The 24114-nt window shown below is 35.8% G+C and overlaps 1 protein-coding gene across 4 annotated transcripts in view; it reads right to left on the bottom strand.

Moving 5' to 3' along the window:
* PDGFC (platelet derived growth factor C) overlaps positions 1–24114 on the bottom strand; it is a 201329-nt gene that overhangs the window by 37079 nt on the left and 140136 nt on the right. For all 4 annotated transcript variants that reach the window (XM_040626395.1, XM_040626396.1, XM_040626394.1 and 1 more), the window contains one exon: positions 15811–15991. In XM_040626395.1, coding sequence (XP_040482329.1) covers positions 15811–15991 — 181 coding nt within the window. The remainder of the gene's footprint in view (positions 1–15810; positions 15992–24114) is intronic.

Consider the following 24114-nt stretch of genomic DNA (forward strand, 5'->3'; position numbering starts at 1 on the left):
GTGAGAATTCGAGCCAGATCTGTGGCACTCAAGGTCACAAGAACACAACTCCTCTCCTCAGTTAAGAATCTTGGTCAAGGTCAGTGCAAGGTGCCAAGTCATGCCCGAGAACGCAGAGGAGTAAACACTACCGCTAATACAGATGATACAATTCGTATCACAAAACGTTGTTATAGCCAAGCATTCCTGACTACGTGTTTATGTGGATCCTGATGGCTTGTAAGGAAAATAAACCAGAGCTCACTTTAAACTGTGTTTGTTCAGCTTGATCTGTTGACAGTCATGGGGAGGCTGACCTGCTGGAGAAACCGAAGCGGTGTGGCTGCTTATAGCTCGGAGTCCACCAGGATAAGGAGACGGTCAAAGCCGAGCACACCCGACATTAGAGACACATGCCATCTATTAGAAAGCAGAAGACCCGGCCTGAACTGAGAAATCAAGGTAACTTAGAGAAAAATTAAAAAAACAAAGAAGCACGACATCTTCCCAAGTAAACACAGAGTGGTAAAGTATAGACAAAATTCTTGAAAACTGACTTTGAAAACAACAGAAGTCGAGAAGTAGTTTAGGATAGGGGAGCACTTTGGAAAAAAGAAAGAAAGAGGGAAGGAGGGAAGGGGGAAAGGAAGGAAGGGAGCAAGGGAGGCAGGAAGGGAGGGAGAAAAGGCAGAAAAAGAGAACCTTGCTCCTCCATTACTTTGTGAATCTCTAATATTTTCTGTAGGCTATTTTGCTTTTTCAATAAGATAAAAATATCTCTTCATACATCTTCACCTGGATTCCACGTAAAGGATAGCTCACTACTAGAAAACACTCCTTCAAACTCTAAGTGACTTCCAGGTTGCCACGCTGTCCTCTATAGCTTGAAAAATAATGACGCTAAATCTCCTCAGGAAGAATTAGAGATGAGGATAAAAATGCATTAAATGTCTACACTGGGCCACCGCATGTATTAGCCGTTTTGATATCCATACCAAGGCACAGTTACCAGTTACCAATAGGGCCACACATATTTTAAATTGTATTTTTATACACACACACACACACACACACACGCACACATACACACACACACACACACACATATAATTTATATAGTTACAGTATTTTTTATTTACAATATTCCAGTGATACACTATCTGGCAGTATCGGCATCAGCTAACTCTCCTATGAGTGCAAAGCATGCTGATCGATGATACCTATCGATCTTTGAATGCTATCAGCAAACTTTAGGCTTTCCCCGGTCGATTTTACACTTACCAACAGACAGTTGTATTTGTTCCCCGAGCCATTTATATCAGTAGTACTTGTTTTTGTAATTATCCTTATTTGAATATTATGAATCCAATCAAATATAAGTTGTTGCCTCTTTGAAGACTTAGACGAATGCTTAGGAAGGACTGCATATAAAATAAGTTACTATAAAAAACCAACAACTGCCGGTCAAGCAGGTATGAGAGAGACAAATGTAAAATATACGAGGGGAAAGCTTCATAAAATCCTAAAGGAATTCTGCACTTAGATTGCTTTAAACGGTATTTTTGGGGTCTCATTTTTACATAAAGAAACCCAAACTGAAAGTCATGATTAAGGCATGATGGCCATGATTTGTGGAAGAAATAGGACTCCAATCAGCATATTCCTACTTAAAGTAAAGGTCTTGGCCCTAAAGGAAGAATGGTGAAATTAAAATCAAATGCTTACAAAATACGTGTATCATTTTCATGATTCTCCGTCTGAACCATTCTAGTCAACTAATAGGCCGGCTATCAGCTCCCATGAGTCCATGAGCTGGCTTCTCTTGAATTCCAAAATTTAAAAATATCTTGAAAATATCACACACATTACTATCTTTTGCTTTTGAAATAGCTTAACTTTTACATATTATAGTTACATTTACTATGTAAATCCCCCCCTACACACACACACCGTACCTGTTGAAACCAAATTATATAAATTTTGCATGAGAGAAGATTTAGTAGCACTAAAGTCATCAATCTATTCTCGAGAAATAAAGGGCTTTTAAGCAATCAATTCTTAATCTTGACATCGGTTTAAAGCTATAGATTATATCTTGAGCTCTTAGCATCCTAAAACTTCATTAATCTCTGTCTCAGAGGCAGCAAAGCCTTATTCATGGATTTATTTATAGTGACTATTTATGTTTCACACATTCACTTTGAATCCCACATCAAGAAGAGTGATTTGTGGAATTATTTTTGATTTTGTAATCTTTAATCTATGATAGATGTTCTACTCTAAGCTGCAAAAATGGTTTTGCACCACACAGAATTTTAGATGAAGATTATGAGATTACCTAGTTTAGAAAAATTTCCCTCCTGACCTAAGTTGGTATGCTGAAGCCATTGTGTGATACAAAAATGTATGTTCTTAGTATTCTTAAGCCATTTTTAAAAAAGTCTGTACTAATCAAATATCCTCCCAATTTTTATTTATGAAATCTTTTCATATAACACTTTCATTTAACATGTCCTATGGCATTGTGTATTTTTATTTATTCAAAAATTTCTTTTTGAGGTTGGTGGATTGTATCAAGGTCACTTTCTGGGTTGTGACATTGTACTACATATAGTTATGCAAGATGTCACTACCACTGAGGAAAATGAGGTGAAAGGTATAGATGATCTTTTTTACAAATGAACATCAATTTACAAAGATCTCAAAATAAAATGCTAAAAAAGTTCTTATTGAACAGAAGTCGACTAGGAGATATTCTATGCTATGATTGAAAATTCTTGATTCGACTATAATTATTTGTACAATTCTTTGTTCTGAACTGTAGGCAAGTTGCATTCCTTCTCTGAGCATACCTCTTCTTTTTTGTTTTTTTTTAAAGATTTTATTTATTTATTTTGACAGAGAGAGACAGCCAGCGAGAGCGGGAACACAAGCAGGCGGAGTGGGAGAGGAAGAAGCAGGCTCTTAGTGGAGGAGCCTGATGTGGGGCTCGAACCCAGAACGCTGGGATCACGCCCTGAGCCGAAGGCAGATACTTAACCACTGCGCTACCCAGGCGCCCCCTGAGCATACCTCTTCTAGGTAAGATGTGAATAATTTCTCAGTTATTATATTGAACAAATGAGATGCCATACACTAAGAACCCAACACAATAGCAGATGTTCACGAAATGGTGTATACTATTATCATTTTTTAGGTAGGTTGCTTTTTATTTCCCAGCTTCACACAAACTTAGTTAAAATACAAAATTAGCTATATTGCCAAGTCAAATGGCTGAATCCTGACGTAAGCGAAATTGCATCTTGCCACAACCTTGCAAAATAAAGGAGTGAAAACCAAATGCAAAGGCCCCACGGCAGAAAGTCCAAGATCTTACCAAAAGACTATATGTCCTTTTAAAGAATCAAGATCCTTAAATTGCTCAGTGACATGGAATTATGCCCTGCCGTTCATGCCAAATAAAGACTGTGGCAAACCACAGGAAACAGTGAAGCCCTTTTATGTAATCAGAAATCCTACTGGAAGAGAAAACATAAACTGTGGATAAATGAAAAGCATGAGCCCCACATTCGGGAAAGCCATTTAAATATGCAGTAGGAATAAACACCTTCCCCATTCAGTGTTATTACAACGACAAACTTTAGTCCAACATACCCCTCTCGCCATGCAGTCATAAAATATTACAACTTTTGGGAGTTCCAAACAATGACGAAGCAGCCTGTCAACATGAAATTCGGAGAGAACTCAGGACCCTGCAGAAGACCCAAGTCTGAGAGGGATCCCCTGTCTTTAAAACAAAACGCTATATGCCTGGGTGGATTTGGGAGTTCTTTTCTTTTATCATTTTTATCAGTAATGGAACGAGAATGCCACAAAGCATCACTCATCATATTCCAAAAAGAAAGGAAAATATTTGTGTCAGAATGTTGAGATGACTTCTGAAGAATCTGTTCCAAAGGATGTGTCATATTTTCATACCGCCTCGCTCAGGTACTGGAGTCAAGTTTTGGCAGGCAGTGTCTCTCTAACAATTCACTGTCTTTCACATGTCTTTTCCTAAAACAACTAATTACACTTAATGCTATTTCATTAACTTACACCCGGCAGGAAAGTGCCTTTTTTTTTTTTTTAAACCCTATCAGAATGTTATTCCTCTGGAAAAAAAGGCATTTCCTCTTTAGCAGTGCTACGAAATTTAAAAGCACAATTTCAGAGGAGGCAGTAGACACTGCCTAGGCTGACTGGGAGCTATCCACACCTATTTCCAGTTCCTTTCTCAGATTTTATCTTAGAGTCTTAGATAATTGTCACATCAATGCCTTTTCCTATTATTCCTCCAAAGGGGGTAAAAGTTTTTAACATAAACCTGGGCTTTCTTAAGCAAACCTGCTTTGGAAGTACTTAAGATAATTCATATAGTCCTTTAAGGCAACAGATGACAGCCTTAATCCTTCTTCTGAATAACTACTTGCAGTGGAGAAACACAAGGAAAGGTACCGGGCAGGTATTTCCATAGCAGATCTTATTCACACTTCAACAAAAGCTGACTTGACTTAACTAGACTGGAAACACCTAGGCAGATACAAGACCTCTGCCCCGGGGCACTGACACAAAGACATCCTGATTGCGGAATTTCCTCCCTCAGTTCACTGGGGCCTTGATGGCCTACAGGCTTCACCCTGCAAACACCTGTGACAGGGCATTCCCCTTGTATGTTAGCCCTTAAGATTTGTGTTTCCTCTTCCATTCATTTTAAAGATTATCAAATGCTTACCGTATTTCAGTAACTGTGCACAAACTGCCTAATTTTCAGCTCAAAATGCCACAGGCCTTCTATATTCTGCTGTGCCACATTTAGCACGTGCTTGATAAAAGACTTCCAATTCAGTCTCGTTTTCCTTGGTATGCTCGTTTTCCAATTTTACTTTCTAATTTCCTTGAAAAAAATTTAGCCTTCAAAGTTTCCTTAATGACACAATTCTGAAAAATTCTTTGGAGCTGAAAAGACTTCGAGGATACTTACAAGTAATTGTGCCGTTTTTCAATACTGATGAAATTTGACTGATAAGTGAAATATAATCAGGGAAATACTGACTGCATGTGCATTTTTACCTTTTTTTTTTTAATGTGTTTACTTTGAAAGTAACTTTTAAAGGAGCTATGTCTTGTTTGCATTTTAAAGGTAACTGTGGGCTGAAAGTAAAATTTAATCCTCAATATTCATTACCACTATTGTTTACCAAAAAAAAAGGTAAATTCTAATTTAGTTTACCAACTTCTCAAGGCTCTAAAGTATCCATGACATCACAATCAACAGAAATAATACTTAAGGGTTTTTATTTTTTTGAATTGTATTTATATTTTTTAGAGAGAGAGAGAAAGCGCATAGCAGAGTGAGGTGGGAGGAAGGGCAGAGAGAGAATCTTAAGCGGCTCCACGCCCAAAGTGGACCCTGATGCAGGGCTCGATCTCATGACCCTGATATGATGACCTGAACCAAAACAAACAGTTGGATGCTTAACCAACTAAACCACCCATGCGCCCCTACTTAGTTGTTTTAATAAGAAAGCAAAGATGGTGAGAAAAATCTTACATTTGCTTTCCCTTCATCAATGATCTTCCTAGTGTATTTCCCAAACCAGTCCAGAGGCAGCCTGGCTTTACATAGAATTGGGAAAGCCCTATTTAATATCTTCACTTCTACATATGTGACATTCTCTGAGTTTTAATCTGCAAAATGGTGATAACATCGCATTATGGGAATTAGATGATATAAAAGCACCCACTAAGCCTAGTACTTCTTTCAATATATATGTTCATCATTTTCTTCTGCCTAAGTCAACTGTTTCCAAGTTGGTATCATCAAGTACTTCCTTTCCAAAAAATGTTTACAATACACTTCACTTTCAAAAATTAACCTCTTCAAAAGTATATATGCATTTACCTTTTAGTTTTGTTCTAAAAAGATATAAAAATTGATGGTTATATTGTACATAAAATCAGATTCATATGATTGCAAAGTAATCTTAAATAAATAACAATTATGTCATTTTAAAGAGATGAGTAAAATTTTTAAAGCTCTAGTTTTAATGTTCAAAGCATTCAAATACATGAATAGCATTACTCAAACAGATAAATATTTGAAGACTATTTATGAGAATAGCATTTTCTTAAGGTAAGAATCATATGATAAACTGTTCGGTTATAACTAACATGTAAAATGTATGAACCATGACTGGTATGCTAGTGGATACTCCTGGATATACTACTAATATTAAAACAGAGTTCAGGATATGTTAAATAGCTAACCAATATCAAGTCTTATCTATGCCTCCCTAACATTAAAAAAGGAAGTGTGATATTAGCATAATCATGCAAAGCAACTGCTATGAGAGCATATTTTGTCTGACATGGAAAAACAATGGCGTTGTTCCCTAAAGTCAATGACAGAGCATAGCACGTGGCACATACTGTGCCCTCAATATATTGTACAGAGTTTCCAAGTATTTTGTTGATCAAATACAAGCTTAGTGTTTGATAAGGACATTGCTATATGAACAGAGGGGGGAAAAAGGATGGTGATTTTAGCTCTGTTCTCCCCTAAAATGATTGATTCTGAAGGTATTTCTTTAAGTGCATAATTCTTTAAGGCCAAAGAAAATGAGCAAGGAGTCAACAGTGATGGAAACTGAAAGGTAGGTAGAGGTGCAGTCATTGAATTGGTGGACCAAAATTTAGCAGGGGAAAATCGGGAAGCAACCTGACTTGCATGAAAGAGCAATCAAAAAGCTCTGGGATCTGGTGGCATCAGGTACGTATGGAAGTGGAAAGGACTGTGGAGCTAAAAACAGGAAGACTGGTGGAAAATCATGAAGGTGTTCAACACTCCAAATCTGTTCCCCCACCGTGGCAGAAGACAGATTTATTCCCTGCTCAAATTTGTTCCCTGGACAGAATAAAATTGAGGATTTATGGACTGGGGAACCCAAGCAGAGTTGGGAGCAGTGATATTATTCTGAATATGGGGGTATGGAGGGGGTTGAGGAAATGTGTTTACACTTAATGCTGGGACTCTCAGTCTTAATCCACTCAGCTCTCATTTCAGAGAACTGGCAGCCAGGATTATACCCTTAGAAAAGAGATTAGGGGAATCAGGGGGCTTTCAAAGGAATTGACCCAGCTCACAATACAGTGAAGACCTTAGTTAGCAAGCCCATCCGCAGGCACAGAATGTCCAGTTAGTTTTTAAGTGGCCAACTAGAATTCTAGACTTAGCCAAGTATTCATTTAGGGTTGAGGGTTAAATCAAGGAATTTTCAGTTATTCGAGCCCACAAAATTTTATCTCTGATGCTCCTTTTTCTCAGCAAATTCATGGGGGTTTTACTCTTTTCTCAAACAGGAAGTAAACAAGAGAGAAGACAAAAGATCTTGCAAACAAGGGCTCTAATGCAAGAAAATGGCAAAGGGAATGAATATTCAGGGTAACAATGGGGTGGGGATAGGGGAGGGTACCCCAAGGATGACAGCTGTTTGGCAGGTCTAAACGGTAATCGGTCTAAATTGAAGTTGACCAGATTGTGTCAGCAGAGATTTCTTCTGGTCGATGACATTATTAGAAAACACTAATGTGTCTGACTGTATTTGAGAGGGGATTCATACAATCTGAGGCACAGTTTGGGGTGGAATCAGTGATAAATACATAGAAAGCTACGCAAACCAAAAAATAACACAACTCTAGGGAAAACGAAATAAAACAAGGCAGGAAAGGAAATGCAGTCATTGTATACTTCATGGCTCAGCTGTGAACCATGGTTCCATGGGCACCATAACACACACAGTGTAGATCTGGATCTTGATAGAATCAGGATAGACCAGAGGAGGCAGCGGTGGGATGTGTCTGCACGTGTGGTAAATGCAGGACGGTGGAAGAAAGTGAACACCTCACCTTCCGGAGAGTAAAGTCAATGAAGATGATAGATAATTCTTAAAGCCAAAGAATGAAGAAGCGGCAACAAAAGCATGTTACCGGAAGGTAGAGCGGTCAATTCTAAAAGAATCCCTTCAAAGAACTGGAAGCGCTTGCCTCCAAGGTACAGGAAAATTGTTTGCACAGAGGAAAGTGGGGGCAACTGCTATTTTGTAACAAGCTTAAGAGAAGTATTTGCCTTTTAAAACTATGTGCAACTGTAACTCAGACAAAAATTAAAATAACATGTAAAAATGTAGATGAGGAGATTGAAAGAATATTTCTGGATGGTTGAGACTGTCTTACTGTACTAATAATAGTGTCTTATACTGCAGAACAAATGAATATCTAGTCTAGAACTGTGCCTCAGAGCTGGAGCTATGCCATATGTGAATTCTCAGACAAGCTTAGTGTGGAACGAGAGCAGAAGGCAGAATGTCATTTATTCTCGTTGCATGGGTAAGAGATACTGACAGTTGACAAAACTGATAAGCTTCAATACAGAGCTAGAAAAGTCAGTACAATAACTGCAAGTATTAACAAATCAAAATCTAGCCATCCAATGCTGTGAGAAAGGACCACTTTTTTTGCAATCCTGAAAAACAGAGAACACATGGGTATGTTAGTAATAAAATATTCATGCAGAATTTCCAATTTGTTCCAAAAACAATTCATGTTTGTTTGAAAATGAAAAGTAATTCCCCAACATCTTGTAGTAAAACTCTCTGCATTTGCTCAGTTTATAGTTTAGAGCAATTTCTCACCCACAAATTCAACATGAGAACATCTTGTATCTGAATCTCCAAGCATGTTTAATGAAAATGCAGATAAGTGGGCACCACTCCAGATACAGAGAATCATAATCTCTGACATCTGATGATATGATTTTTAACAAACTCTTCAGGGATTTTTTAATAATATATTTGATATCAAGTCTACACTAAGTCACTTCCAGGGTTTTTGCTTGATTGCTTGTCTTTTCCTTTAACCTAGGAGTTTTAATATCCCTCTGCTCTCACCAATTGTCTCTTTTTCTTCAAATCTTTCCAAACCACTTATATTATGCTTATTCATGTAGTGTATTTACATAAGTGTATAGGTGTGTATTTTTTTGCCCTCAAAATAAGGTAAGTTCTCAGAGATCCAGGGCAATGCCATATACATTTTTTTAACTTTCTCACAACAAAATATTTCCTCAAATATTCTTCAATGCCTGTTGAAAGACCTAACAGGAGGAGGGATGGGGATACTGAAGACAAAAGTATTTATTTTATCATTTTCAATTGCAACAAACTACTAGAGAATAATTCCATCAGGTTTAGGGCCATATTAACTCTAAGCTTTTAAATCCTTATGGCTTTAGATATAAAATATGAGTCAATCAAACTTCAAGCTTTCCCAAATTCTTATTTATAACTCCTTGTACTTCAATGTGAAGTGGTTTGTCTGCCGTTTACCATTCCTGCAGTAGCACCAACCGCCTTTTTCTTTCTAACTACAAATCATACCATCTGTGAAATTCTTTCTTAGATAGCTAGGAATTAACTGGAACAAAAAGAATCAGGAGAAATGGAAGAGAGACCATGATCTTTACATGAAAGAGAGCACTGTGTCCGCGGGGTAGAAGTTGGTAGAAAAATACATTAAACAGTTCTTAGCCAAGTAAAAGCTTAGTCTCTGTAGCAATTGTGTAATTTCTTTGATGTAATAAAATACTGTCATCTCTAGACTCCCTGCATAAATATACAATTACATTGTATATTTTAATAAAACCTAATCATTCAAAAAGTGTTTCAGACTACAGTATAGACATGAAGTACTTGAAATAACTTCTTTTGTTCTCTAAATACTACAAAACATTCAAAGAACAATTTTTTTCTCTTAATTCTCTCTTAAGGTAAATAAAAATTTATTTTAAAGGTTTATAACCTAAATTTTTCACTCATTAAAATCAATTTAATAAGATAATACAGGAATGCAGTGCAATTTGTTATGAAGATTTGCAATTTTTAAAAATCTTGACATTCTAACACTGAATTTGTTTCCTATGGGACTAGGGTTACGATACTGCTCTAAGGATTTTTATTCCAGGTAGCTGCTTTTTTTTTCCTTAAGAAAATGAATTTGATACCTTGTTTGAGAATTACTTGGAATTTTTCTTAACCTGAACATAAAAGCAAATTTGGCCTTCAGTTAAGACTTTTCTTTACATGATATTAACAGTGAAATAACCTACTGGCACATGCCAGAAGGGACGGAAAAATATCCCCCTCCTCCTTTCTTCCTCCAACTTCAATATTCACTGAGCTGCTTTGTTCTCTGTATCCCGCATAATTAATAACTACTTTGGCAATCAGTCATGCATTCCTTAATGGCACCTCAGGCATCAAGTGTCCTTCTAAAGCCTTCCCCACAGAAACCATACACCCTTCTATAGTGTACGCTGGCCAGGCACTGACTTAACTCTGGACAAGTCATTTACAAAATCACTATTAAGGAAAACCCATAGTTGGGATTATAAAGTGGCTACAATACTTGCATGCCATTCTCTAGCATTATTTCATCTCTGGGTATAATTTTACTAAAAAGATTTAAAAAAATGTGAGATCCAAACAACTGTTGCTAATCAGTGAAAAAAAGAAAATAGCAAGGAAATAATAGGAAAAATTTAGAGCAACTTAAAAGATGAGTTTCACAGATTGTTGTGAGTTAAAGGAGCCTTCAGTTCATTCAACACCCCGCACTCTTTTTCAGGCAAGAAGATAAAAATATATGAAGTCAATTAGTATGGTAGCTCTAATATCTATTTCCCTTAATCTAAACCGATCCATTTATTAATTGAAAAATGAGAGTAAATGAATTGCTGAAAATATTATGCTGTTACTTCTGATCGAAAGCTTAGATTAAAACTCCTGAAAAGATATACTATTCAACAATACTGTTTTAAAAGAAATTCATGGTATTTTAATCGTCCTTCAAAATTTTAACCAGATTGGAGAGAGAGAAAAAAATCCTCAAATCTCATAACTATTTTAAGACATATATATTACAAACAATATTATACTCAAGAGGAAACAGTTTTATAGGTAAAGAATAAAATCACTAAAAAAATTCATATTTGGATTTGTATATTTTATTTAAAAAATAGGTAATTTTTGAAGTAATTGATAAAAGTATCCAATATTTTTATATTAAGGCTTTTTTTTTTTACAAGTAAACTTTTAGTAAGTTCTTTTGATGCTAAAAGAAAAGATGCTATTTTTCAGCCTTTGTAGGTTTTTTAAACATTTTTAAATAATGGTGCTTATGCTACAGCACACAGAGTAAAACATACATAATCTATTATAAATTACTCCAAAATTAAACAAGAAATTTTCTTTTCTTTGTAAGAGATCCGAAATGTGTGCTGGGCTCTCAATGTGTGTGGCCTCCAAACAGAAACAAGCTTGCACTGTTTTATTTCAGTTTTGCTTCATTTCTTCCCAAACAATCTCTCACTGCTAATCTACCAGGCCCTCTTTTTTTTTAGCATGAAGCAAAAAAAAAAAAAAAAAAAAAAAAAAAAAAAAAAAAAAATCAAAGACACTATTAACTCCTTATGCACAATCATAAAAGCTGAATATATATTATTTGGCATCCATTTGCATGGATTTATTTTTCATTACTTATTAATAGGGCATAATTGGGGAGTATATTATTTCCATAAATAATTCTTGAAAATAGCATTGAAATGCTACATTTTAAATTTATATACTACCATCCAGTACTTTTTTTTTTTTTTTTTTAAAGGTCTAAACAACTAGCTATAATTTCAGGTAAACACCTCATGCTGAAGTTTTTTCTAAAGTAAAATTCAGCCTATATTATCAACTTAAAATAATAAAAGTGGAAAGATAAATTTTATTTATGTTTTACTCTAAGATAGCCAGGAATCAAGAAAATGATACTAAAATCTCAGTATTACAAAGAACACTATAACTACATATAAAAGAATATGTAAAATCTTTAAATACTAAATCAACATCACTTTATTCAAACTAATAAATAATCTTATTTTACCTAAACGCAATCTCATTCATTAGTCAAGGGAAAAGAGTGGGTAAATCATCTGACAAAGGGGAACTTAGTTTTTAATGGCAACATGTATGGCAACACTGTTTCTGAAAATTTTAACTAATGTATTAAAACAACTACCGCTAAGATTTTATACTAAGGTTGGTATAGAATCAACCACACATAAAGATTGGCTCGAATCAAACATATCCATTCATGCTCCGAAAGTAGGCTGCAAAGTGATCTCCCTTACTTGAAACTATGAAGAATATTGAAATAAACTTTCTCCATAACTGTCCCAGAAAAAAACCGATTAAACTCAAAGTTTCTGTTGGTGTGTGGATAGATGCAAAATAGTAAGTTAATTATAAAAAAGCAGGTAAGCATGATTATACGCATTAATGGTTATAATGTCGTACGTATGCACCAATGTCTTTGCTCCCGATGTTCCACTCCCCATCAAAATGAGAGAGAGAGAGAAACCGGTTCTACTAAATCATGACCAGGAGAATATCTGGTGTCGTTACTGTGATTTGCCAGTACTCAAGATTATGAATCAGCAATATTATACAACAGTAACAAAGGTAACATATAGTAAATGAGAAGTTAGTGCAGCACACATGGGTTTAGACAACTCTGAGGGGAACTGGCTGAATTTCCGTGAGACACCAGTGAGCAGCTGCAGTGTGTTTGGGATTGTGCTAGGCACTCAGTAGCAAACCTCAGTTCACGAAGTTAATAGTCCATTAAGGACTTGTGATTCACATCATTTTTATCATCACAAAATTAAGAAACCATTGTGGCCAGTGATCGCCAAGGTCCTATTTTGCAGTGGTGGGTTTGCAGTCAATGAGACCAATGCCTCTGGGAAGCTGGGGTGTGCTAATTATGAAGTTCATCCTTGGCAAAAAGAAAAAAAAAAAAAGCATCAGAGATGATCCGGGGGTTGGAGGGGCACATGCCCTTGAGCAAATGCCACAAGAACTTTTAAGTCTCTTCTTGAAAAGGCAAACTTTCTTCCCTTAGGCTTTCATTCATTGATACACAGATAAGATTGATGGATTGGTGCTCTGCTGGTAATAATGTGGTGGGGAGGAGAAGCATGGAGGGAGGGATGTCATTTAGCAATACACAATGATAATTCAAAACATTCTGGAAGGCTTAACAGCAAAATCACTTGTCAAATTTTTACTAACCAAATCTCAGCCTTCTGCGGGAATGACTGAGAGTAGGAGTGTGGCTGTGTGGGAGAAGAGACAGAAACGTGGAACCAAGACAAAGGATAGATGAAGAAAAGGCGGATATAAATTGCCAAAATAAATTTAAACCCAACAGAACCAAAGCTTGTGAGATTATAAAAATCATGTATCAATAATCACCCTGGAGAACAAACTGGCAAAATTAAGATCACCAAAACACACTTATTAGGCAACGCAGGACCATGCCGTCATGTTTTCTTGTTTCTTGCAGTCCAATGGCTGCTGTTTTCCTAAGCATGAGGCAAATTAATATAAGACCTCCTATGTCGTATCTCTACATATCACCATTTTCGGCAGCCCACGACAGGTCAATTCAGGTGCCATGCAAAATGTGGCTTTATTGATGCCAGGAGACTGTTAATTCGTAGCCTACCAAAGCCCACATTTGCAATTTATCAAGGGAATTCAGCAACTACTGAAAAATGCATTGAATTTAATTTTAATGATGTAACCGGTGATCCATCTTTCTTCTAACGTCTCTCAGATGCAGTTTCTGATCTTAACCACGGTAAATCTGTAGAAGCAGGTCAAACCCAGGTGGCAGAGCCCTTCTGAGTCAAGAGGATGAGTGGTACTTCTGCAGACCGTTATGATGCTTTATCTCATTTCAAGGCTCAGGAACCTGTTACACTCTCACCAATAAAAATACAGGTGTCAGTCAATCTTCTGTTAGTTAAGCTGGAGTGAGTGAGTGAATGGTATGATCAACTCAGCGTTCAAGTATTTATTAAGAACCTACAGTGTACCCAGAACTAAGTAAAACACTATAAATTTCCTGTGCTTTTATCTTTACGTATTTTATTTAATCCATACAACTCCTGGGTTATCCAACTAACTAACCCATGCACTCCTAAAATTAGGAAAAGACAACACTTGGTGTCGGCATATATACATATATTTTAGCTTTCATGTCTTATTCTGTACCATGATAGTAGATTGCTAGTTATACATATTTAAATGAATATAATATGAAAAGAACAGTTTATTTGAAATATAAATATCTTTCCAGTTTCAAGTTTACTTTTGTCATAGATTTGGGATAAATATCCTTTATTTTATGTATTATTTTAAACATTTGTATCTATTTGTTGCATCATGCCAAAAATACTGAAAACCCTTATTCGATTTTTCTCACATTGCATATAGTAATTCTGAAGTACTCCTACAAAGATGAAGATGTCACCTAGTATGCTTTTTAAATATGATCAATAAATAATATCACCATTTAAAATAACACAGAAATAGAAATGATAGAAAATGATATCTTCAATGATTTTGACAGAGGATTTAGCAAACCGGCAGGTACACTGGGACCATGACAATGTGGGTTACATGCATTGACACCTGCGCTCTTTCTGGGTATAAGAACAAAGCACATAGCAAGCTTGCGATTCATGAAGCCAATTAGGAAATACGGAATCCATATTAAACTTTGTTTATCATATTCATATTGTAATGTTAAGGAGAAATTTCCTTTTTTGGTTGCCCAGTGTGCCTGCTGGCATAATATAAAGGGTACAAGCAATCAGAATATAACTAAAATTATAGCAACAATTATAATTAGGCAAAGTAGATTTCTTAAATTCCAGTGAGAATTTCAAAACTTCTTTTTTGAAACAAAAGAGCTAAAAATATCATTTAAGCAGGGTAAGTATTAAGTAAGTAGGAAAATTGAGAGATCCTCTTTTTAAAATATATTTTACGAAAACATTGATTTTAAAAGGAATAGTAAGTTTACCTTTCTCAATAAAAGAGAATGTTATGTATGTATTCATAAACAACACATTACAAAAAATAAACTTTTGGTGGGTATAGGATAAGAATGATGCCACCTTAATTGGGGGGGAAACAGTAAAATATCAAATTAAGAACATGGGCTTCGAGGGCAACTACAGACATGAATCTAGCTAAAATGTCATTAATGTCAAATAATGCTGGGTTTCTAGTTCTCCAATGTATTTATTCCAAGTATATAAATGAATTTGAAAATTAGAACCATCATAATCCCGTGTTAAGCTTCAAAATTTACATCTTTAAAGTGACAGTAACAGCAAAATGCAAGAGGGTATCATATAAGAAAGGTCTCCAGAAAGGCTAGAAAACTAAAATTGCATTTTATTATCTAATATGATTCAAACCTGAAATTCAGGAAGGCATTATACAGTCCAAATTTTGATGGTGATCTAAATGGTAAGCGTAATAAATACACAGATTTTTCTAGTTTTTTCCAAAAGAAAATACTATCTACATATGTAACTTCCCATAAACACTGAAATATCAGACAGTGAGTTGAGGGGGAATAGGTATGATGCAATCTCCTAAATGTTGTAAAGAACAAGTTATCTCACTGCACTGAAAAGGTAATTCAACCCAGCTAATGACCAACAGCAATCGGAAATTTAAGTTATTTGTGATGCCACAGTGATGCTTATGGATAAAAAAAATTAGGCTAGGGAAAGGTTTTTGTTTTTTGTTTTCCCGATCCTTTTTTTTTTTTAAGTAAGCGAATAACTAACCCAATTAAATAAGGGGACCTCTAAGTGGTACTTACTGGCACGACAATGTTGTAGTGGATGCAGAACCCTGGTTCAGAAGGAAAATATTCATCAGATACAAATCTTATCCTGATTTGATTTCCTTTAGAAATCTGTTTTCCTGGCACAGTACCAGAACCACACCAACGCCCTAATATCGTTCCATCACTGGGTTCTTCAACTTCTACGAAATCATACCTACAAGACACAAAGATAAAAGAGACATAAAGTCATATGATCTGCTATTTTAGCAATTCACATTCCATGATCATGGATACAATGAATCTATCTATGGACCATAGCCAGGAGTCCATTCCAAGTTTAACTGGGTAAACATAATAAAATATTCCAAAGAAGAGATACAACCGAAAATGCATTCTCCATTAAAGAAAAATGAGTCTTCTAAGCCTTCCAGTTTTACTGTTAATGAACTTCAAATTCACTGAACAGTCATCTCAACACTTAAATATTTTGTATGCAGCAACCATATCTGACATTCAATTTGTGAATTATTCAATTTAATTTCCATTTGGACATGACAGTTTTACTTGAATCTTAATTGCTACTATCATTGCCCATTACTTTCTGACGGTAACGCTTTAGCCCTAGTCAGACTCCCTGGCTCCCTTTCCTCATCTCTGGTGCAAGCTTTTCTAGAGCCACATCATTACATACACATCCTTCAAATCTCACTCTGTACCAGTCTGCCTATGAGAGAACTTTCTGGGTGTTCTCAGCTTACTGTCATCCTTCTCTTTTTGATAAACACATATTTTCAATATTCACTCTATATGCAAGTGATCCATTTTTTTAAAAGGTTTTATTTATTTGAGAGAGAGAGGGAGAGCGAGTATGGGGGGGGGGGGAAGAGCACATACCAGTGGGAGGAGAGGCAGAGGGAGAGAGAGAAGTAGATTTCCCTCTGAGCCGGGAGCCGGATGTGGGACTCGATCCCAGGACCCTGAGATCATGACCTGAGCCAAAGGCAGACACTTAACTGCCTGAGCCACTCAGGAACCCCAACAAGTGATCCATTTTCTTAGTCTGTTAAATCCTTGAAGAAAGGAACTGATTTTTACATACTTTGAGTTTACACTGCACTACACACTGTATCTTAAACATAAGGAATACATAATATTTTGCCAACAAATGTTAATTTGGTTTGGAAGGCTTAGATCAGTGTTACTCATCAAGAGCAGTATTGTCTCTTAAGAAAACATTTCAGAAATTTTTGGCTATATTGAAACCAGGGGTGAGGAGGGCATTATGACATGTAATAGGCAAGGTCCAGTGGTGTTCAACAATGGGAAGTCCCGGAAGTGAGTATCTGCCCCATGTTCTCCACACCTTTCAAATAGTTCACTGGACATTCACGTAGGCGAAATTTCTGATATAGCTCATCAAGTCTGGAAACTAACAATTATCTCACATATAAACATAAATATGTTTTGCAGTTTTAGTTAAAACCAAATTTTCCAGAAATTCAGCTATTAAATAAGTTGAAGAAAGTTTTCCATGTTTTGGAACTTTACCAAGAATTACTAGTTCGGAGAAACATATCATGAACAGGAACATTGCTTATACTATCTGCACAACAATTAAAACAATTAAAAGTATACATATTCAATACCTGTATCTATAATGGTCATCATATTCACAATGAGTCTACTTAAAAGATGCAAGCATCCGACCACTTTTATTTTCCTAGTGTAACTGTGCATGTGTCCTTATGTATTTAAAGCCATTATTTTCACAGAACTTACTTTGCTATTTTTGGTTTCTATAGCACACATGCAATTGTATTTATATTTTAAACAACTGTGCACATAAACAGATGATCACTTCCCTAAACTCATTTCAGAATACTAAAGAGGATACTGCAAAACTTTTCTTAAAAGGTAGGTCTGACATGGTTGAAAATCACTGGTAGAGTTTTTCAAAAATCTAAATTCAGTAGATGCGCGACAACTAAAAATAATATATTTTGTGCAGTATTGAATTTACAGAAGAAAAAACTGGTGAAAATTATACACAAAGTATACAACAGGCCAATTCTACTTATTCATCTTCATCCTGAAGAAGTATCCAGAACTCTCTTATGACATGTAACTTAACCTGTTTCAGCCTCAATTTCCTTGGCCTTACATTGACGACAACGCTACTTAGTTCACAGGGATGTTTTGAGCCAGGATAGCTGGGTGGTACCTAAAACACTGTTGGCACACGGCTGCCATTCAATCAAGCTGTCCTTCATCTCCATCCTGCAGCCCTCACTCCCACCTCCACATGAACTTTTAATATAATCTTTGGAGTCTGAAAACAATAAATAAGAAAACTCAAACACAAACGGGAGAATATCCATTATACCACATGGCGAGTCTGGGGTCATCAATGACAAATTTGTATGTCAACCAGCATCACCATTCTAGGAGTTCGGTGTATGTGTGTGGTGGGACCGAAAAGGGGTGCACTCAGGGGTCAGAGGAGTTGGATAGAACAGACCTAAGTAGCTATTTCAGATATATTCGGTACAAAAGTGGATAACTACCATTTCATATGAAAGGATAATTTTTACTTCAAGATTGTTTACATGTGAAACAAAGCTTTTATTCACAGAGTATCTGTTTGTTCTGTGCTTGGGAGGTTTTTTACCTAAACCTATATAATGTAGGTTACCACCATTGTGAGTTTGAAGAGAGCCAGATTTCAGACCTGCTCAATCATTCTGTAAGCATTTCTGAAGCGCTGACTTGGTGCAAAGTGTTTTGCTAGATTCTTAGGATACAAAGATGAAACTATAGCTTCTTTGGGCCCAGGGCCCATAAAACACTTTGGTGAGTGCTCTAATGAGAGTATGTAGGAAATACTGTGGAATACTGGCAGAGTCAGAGTAATTCAATACAGTGAGATTAAGGTCAGCTTACAAAGGAACATTTGGGCTGTCAGTGAGTCCTGACTGACCCGGGGTGAAGAGAGGGGAAATGCAAACGCACTGTAGTGAGAAGTACAATATATAAGATGCAAAAGCAGAAAGGGGGGGCCGGGCACGGTGGGCTGTGAATAGAGGGTGGGAAACAAAGACATAGATGAAAGTAGGTGTAGGTGGGAAGGCCTTTGGTACTTCCGAGTCAGATGTTAGAATATTGTGTAGGCCAAGGTTGCAAACAGGTAAGCGCGGTTTTAATAGGCTCCATGTTTCTTTTCAAAATTTAAGCTAACATTCTAAAAAAGTGGAATTTCACAGAAAAGTCTGGATTTCTGGCTTTTTTTAAAAATTAAATTTGAATATCTGGTAACACTAATTATCATTAGCTCTGGTATGACTACTTAGATCTCCGGAACCGGTGTCAGCTCCAGAAGGGGCAGTATCTTCAATTTCCTGCCTTATCCCTAACGCCTACGTGCCGGGAACACAGGAAGCACGTATCAGTACTTGGTGAATGAAACAATGAACACTGGACCTTCATTCCTTCTTAGCAACTGAGGCTGGGACCAAGTGGAAAGAGCTTGAGATGGGACATGTTCTTCCTAAGTTTTTAAAGATCCCCTTCTACTCTCTATGTTGCTGTGGCTGCTGCTGTTGCTGTTGTTGCTTTAATACCCAGATGGTCATCTATTTACAGCACCTGCCCACATAGGCATCTGAGTTTGCCACTCTTAGAGCAGATGAAGCATGGCTACGGATGTCTCAATGAGGGAGTAACACTGGCAGAGAACAGAATCACCACACGTTTGAGGGATGCCGGGAAACAAGAACATTACAAGTGTGGGCAGAAAGAAAAGAGCCTGTAACAAAAACATCCTGAAAAGGAGCAGCTGGGGGAAGGTGAGGAAAGCCACTGTGAGTGATGCCACAGAACAGAGCTAAGAGGGAAGGGAAATGGGCACCAGAAGCAGAAGCAGTGGACAGCGCCCACAGTGCCGAATACCAAAGAAAGCTCAATGACGACGGAAACCAAAAGGCATCCCTCAGGCTTGGCAGTTATGGAGTCATTTCAATAAACTGGTTGGACTGAACACAAAGTGTCAAAAATTTACTTCAGTCCATTTTCAAAATAACTATTATCTCTCAAATAGAAACATTTTTAAGACAAAAGAAGATCATATGCAAGAAAACTACAAATTTTTAAGCATTTTTACTATTACATACTTTTCATTTGTTAAAAAATAAACACTGTTATGTACTTATCTAATTTGGAAGCTCTTTAGAAGTATTTAAAAGGAGTTTTTAGCCACCCAAAAATATCTGGATTATAAATGTTAAGAGATTCTTAAGGAACAACTAAGTCCTAACCTTGGCTTTAATTTACACCCTGATACAAAAATCACTGTCCTGAAAATAAGAGATAGAAGCATATTATTACTTTTTTCATGAAGATTTTCTATTGAACTTGATGCCATTAAAAAAAAAAAAATCCGCTAATCTTTATAACAATTTCTGGATTTGCAGCTAGACAGCTGGCAATTAATTCTTACATCCTCATACAAGTCTGACGCACACATTTACCACAGTGCTTTACAAATCTACATAGTTTTGCATTCCATGAAGGTTAAATGAAATGGACATCTAAAAAAGTACTCTGTTCTTTGCCTATAAAACAGCAGAATCTAACATATGCTACTAATTCCTTCACAGTAAACTTCTAAGATTTTTTTCAGAAGTGGTGTCCTATAACAATATAATTCTAAATTTCACACAATTATTCCACCATCAATTTTAATGGTCATACTCAACAATTGTTTAGATGTCTATGGAACTGAAAATTATCACTAACATCACTTTTTACTGAGGCTGTTTGCCCTCTTCATTAAAACAGTAAATCCCCTTGCTAAAGGATATGGTTAAAAAGTAGCAATTTTTTCAAACTTAAATTATATTCAAGATCATGTAAAATAGACCCAGTGAAGATCTACCTGTAAAGTATTTCCATGCCTCATTATTGCTATCTAATCTTCAAAACAGAAAAATTGAAAACAAAAATCACTGACACTTAATTCCTTATTTCCTTTAAATTGTTTGAGAATATATAGAATGTGGTTGGAAAAAGACTAATGCATTAAATCCAGCTTCCTTCCCTAATAATTTGAAGTTTTTCTTTTTTCTGATAAAACGTTTGCAGCTGGAATTCATTGTGGAAGTTGGTTGGTTTATATCCCATAGCATTGCTCAAAACATCAAGAAGAGAGAAAACAATGATGAAAGATGTCTGCAGGCCTCAGTCAAATGCAAAGGAAACGATAAAACCAAGCAACATTTGACACATAAAAGTGAAATCACAAAACATAATCTTCCTTACACGCAGAAATCTATGCATGCCCAGGTGACTGTTCTGGAGACATGGTAATCCTTATAATACACTCTCAGGTATTAATTTCCAACATGCACAACAGCTCACATCAGTATTTAAAGGATTTACTAAACCTATTTTATGAGCCAATCAAACATCACTTTCTCACGGCAACATGATACAGAGCACACAGCGCTAAGTGGTTTATAATGATCACTCCCTTTCTCTAACATACCCCTGGGGACCCATGGAGGATTTATGTTCTTTTATGTTTAACAAACAAGTCTGGTATTGTAGACAAAATTTTCATTCTCATGTGGGAATTTAAAAACTATGAGGGCATGAGGACTGCCTTCTTACTCCCAAGAATTGTAAGGAGTATACCAAAGAAATAAATTCACTGGTAAACATCATTGTCAGACACCCAGCTTCCTTCAACAAAAATAAACCAACCCTGCAAAATAGGTTGTTTCTAGTTCAAACTAACTAAAACTCTGTCAATTAAATCCACCTCATGAATTACCGAACCTGACGGTAGTGTGAAACCCTGCCAGCAAATAAATGTGGATCTTAAAAGACCTAGCTCTGCGAGTGTCACCTGGAGCCTAAGTTTGTTGGGGAAGGTAATAAAATAAGTAAGATGCCTTTTATTCTACAGTGCTTATTGAATTACACTTCAGTTTAGGAGAATACCACTCATATACAGAACAGAAATTTTAGATCCCTATTTTGGACACCAAAATGTTAAATACACTTTAACATATTGAAAATAATAATAATAATAACAACAATAATTTAAATAATAAAATAATAAATACATTTATCAACTGCTTTTTATACTACAACTCATTTAATCCTTAAAAAAATCACAAAAAACTGATGCTGTTACTGTGTCCATTTTATAGATTATAAAATACAGAAAAGCTAAGCTCCTGGCCAAGGTCACATAGCAGTTACATACAGAGCCAAGGCTTCCACACTGGTAGCTGAACTCTAGAACACAGGCTAACTCCAGAAGTTCTAAGCTGCACTGTGTAACGTATTTGAAATATGCATACATAATTATGTTTGCTTTATTTTGAGGCCTAACTGTAGAGAATTTGTGTCTTTGTTCAAATTGGCTAAAAAGTTTTACTCAATGGCTAGAGAAACATTAAGCACCATTCCAATAAAACTGATCAGTCAACTTGGTAATTTGGGAATATCCTGGGAACAGATATTTGTTTAAATTAATTTGGTAATAAAGCAGTCCCCCTTTTCTGCAAGGGATATGGTCCAAGATCATCAGTGGATGCCTGAAACCTCAAACAGTACCAAACCCCATATATACTGTTTTTCCCTACACATATGTACCTGTGACGAAGTTTAATTTATAAATTAGGCACAGTAAGAGATTAACAATGATAACTAATAACAAAATAGAACAACTGTAATAATATACTGTGATAAAAGCTATGTGAATGTGGTCTTTCCTTCTCTCTCTCTCAAAATATCTCATTGTACTGTACTCACCAGTCTTGTGATAATGTGAGATGATAAAATGCCTACGTGATGAAATGAGGTGAGGTGAGTGACACAGGCGCTGAGAAGCAGTGTGACTACTTGTACTATTGACCTTCTGATGATACAGCAGAAGGAGGATCATCTGCTTCCAGACCTCAAATGACCATGGCTAACTGAAACAGCGGACAAGGGGGGTACTGCTGCATTTATTTTTAGCTACTCTAAATTCTTTACTGATAGTTTGAAACCTACATAGAAAATGGGGAAGTTAAACCACCAAGCATGTTTCAGATGGCTGACAACATATCGATGTTAAATAATTTTCACTAAAATTTGATAGTTCTACCTATGAGAAATGGATATTTGTACATGGTGGAATCGTATATGGTAGGAAATTAATAGGTTAAATTTATCTTATTACTAAATGAAAACACTGCAAATATAGAACTCACGAATCTATAAGGGTGGAAAAATTAAGCAAAAACAAAATATAAGGTGAAAGCTGATGAAGATAGAAACTATAGGAGACATATTCAAAACCAAAATTAGAATTTAGAGTGAAAACCAAAAGCTGGTTCTCAAAAAGGAGAAAGAGACAGGGGGAGTAAGAAGGGAAGGAGAGAGAGAAAAGACAATCAAGAATTTACATAATTAAGAGTGAAAAAGAAGATATAATCACAGATAAAAATGTATTTAAAATCTCTAGGTATGTTTTATGTAACTTTATGCCAAAGAAACCTGAAAAGCTAAATGAAATGGATGACTTACCAGGAAAACGTAAATTATCAAAATTGACTGAAGTATAAAAAGTGAACTAATAGCTCTAGAAGAAACTGAAAAGAATTCAAACATTTGTCAATAAAAGATGAAATGGTATGGGGTTTATAGGAGAGTTCTATTTGACTTTAAGGAAACTTATAATTCCAATGTTACATGACCACTTGTAAAAAAATGAAAATGGCAAATACCTACCTAAATTAAAAATAAAATAAACTAGCCTAAATTTTGTGGATACAGTTTACAATGCTAAATTATATACTTTAAAGTTGCTAAGGGATTAGATCTTAAATGTTCTCATCACACAAAAGAAATGGAAGTAAGTGTCATGATGAAGATGTTAGCTAACTTTGTGGTGGTAATCATATTGCAATATGTAAGTGTATCAAATCAACACTGTACATCCTAAACTTACACAATGTTATATGCCAATTCCATCTCAATAAAGCTGGAAAATTAAATAAAAATTAAAATCTCTAATAAATGAAAAACTCTTGTATCAAAGTTCTTTCAAATGGCAAAATCAAACATTAAAATCATGACCAATTTTACTTATAAATAGAGGAAAATGCAAAAGCACCAAATAGAAGTTCATCATATATCATCCAACAGTGGATTAAAAGATAGACTACTTCATGACAATTATGGATTTAATTCATGAACATGAAGGTGAATGTAAAATTGACCCCTTAGAATATTAAAAGGAGAAGAACTGCAGGATCATATTAATAAATGCTGAAAAAACATGATAAA

This window comes from Ursus maritimus, unplaced genomic scaffold (assembly GCF_017311325.1).
Source record: "Ursus maritimus isolate PB19 unplaced genomic scaffold, ASM1731132v1 scaffold_11, whole genome shotgun sequence".
Classification (NCBI taxonomy): Eukaryota; Metazoa; Chordata; class Mammalia; order Carnivora; family Ursidae; genus Ursus; species Ursus maritimus.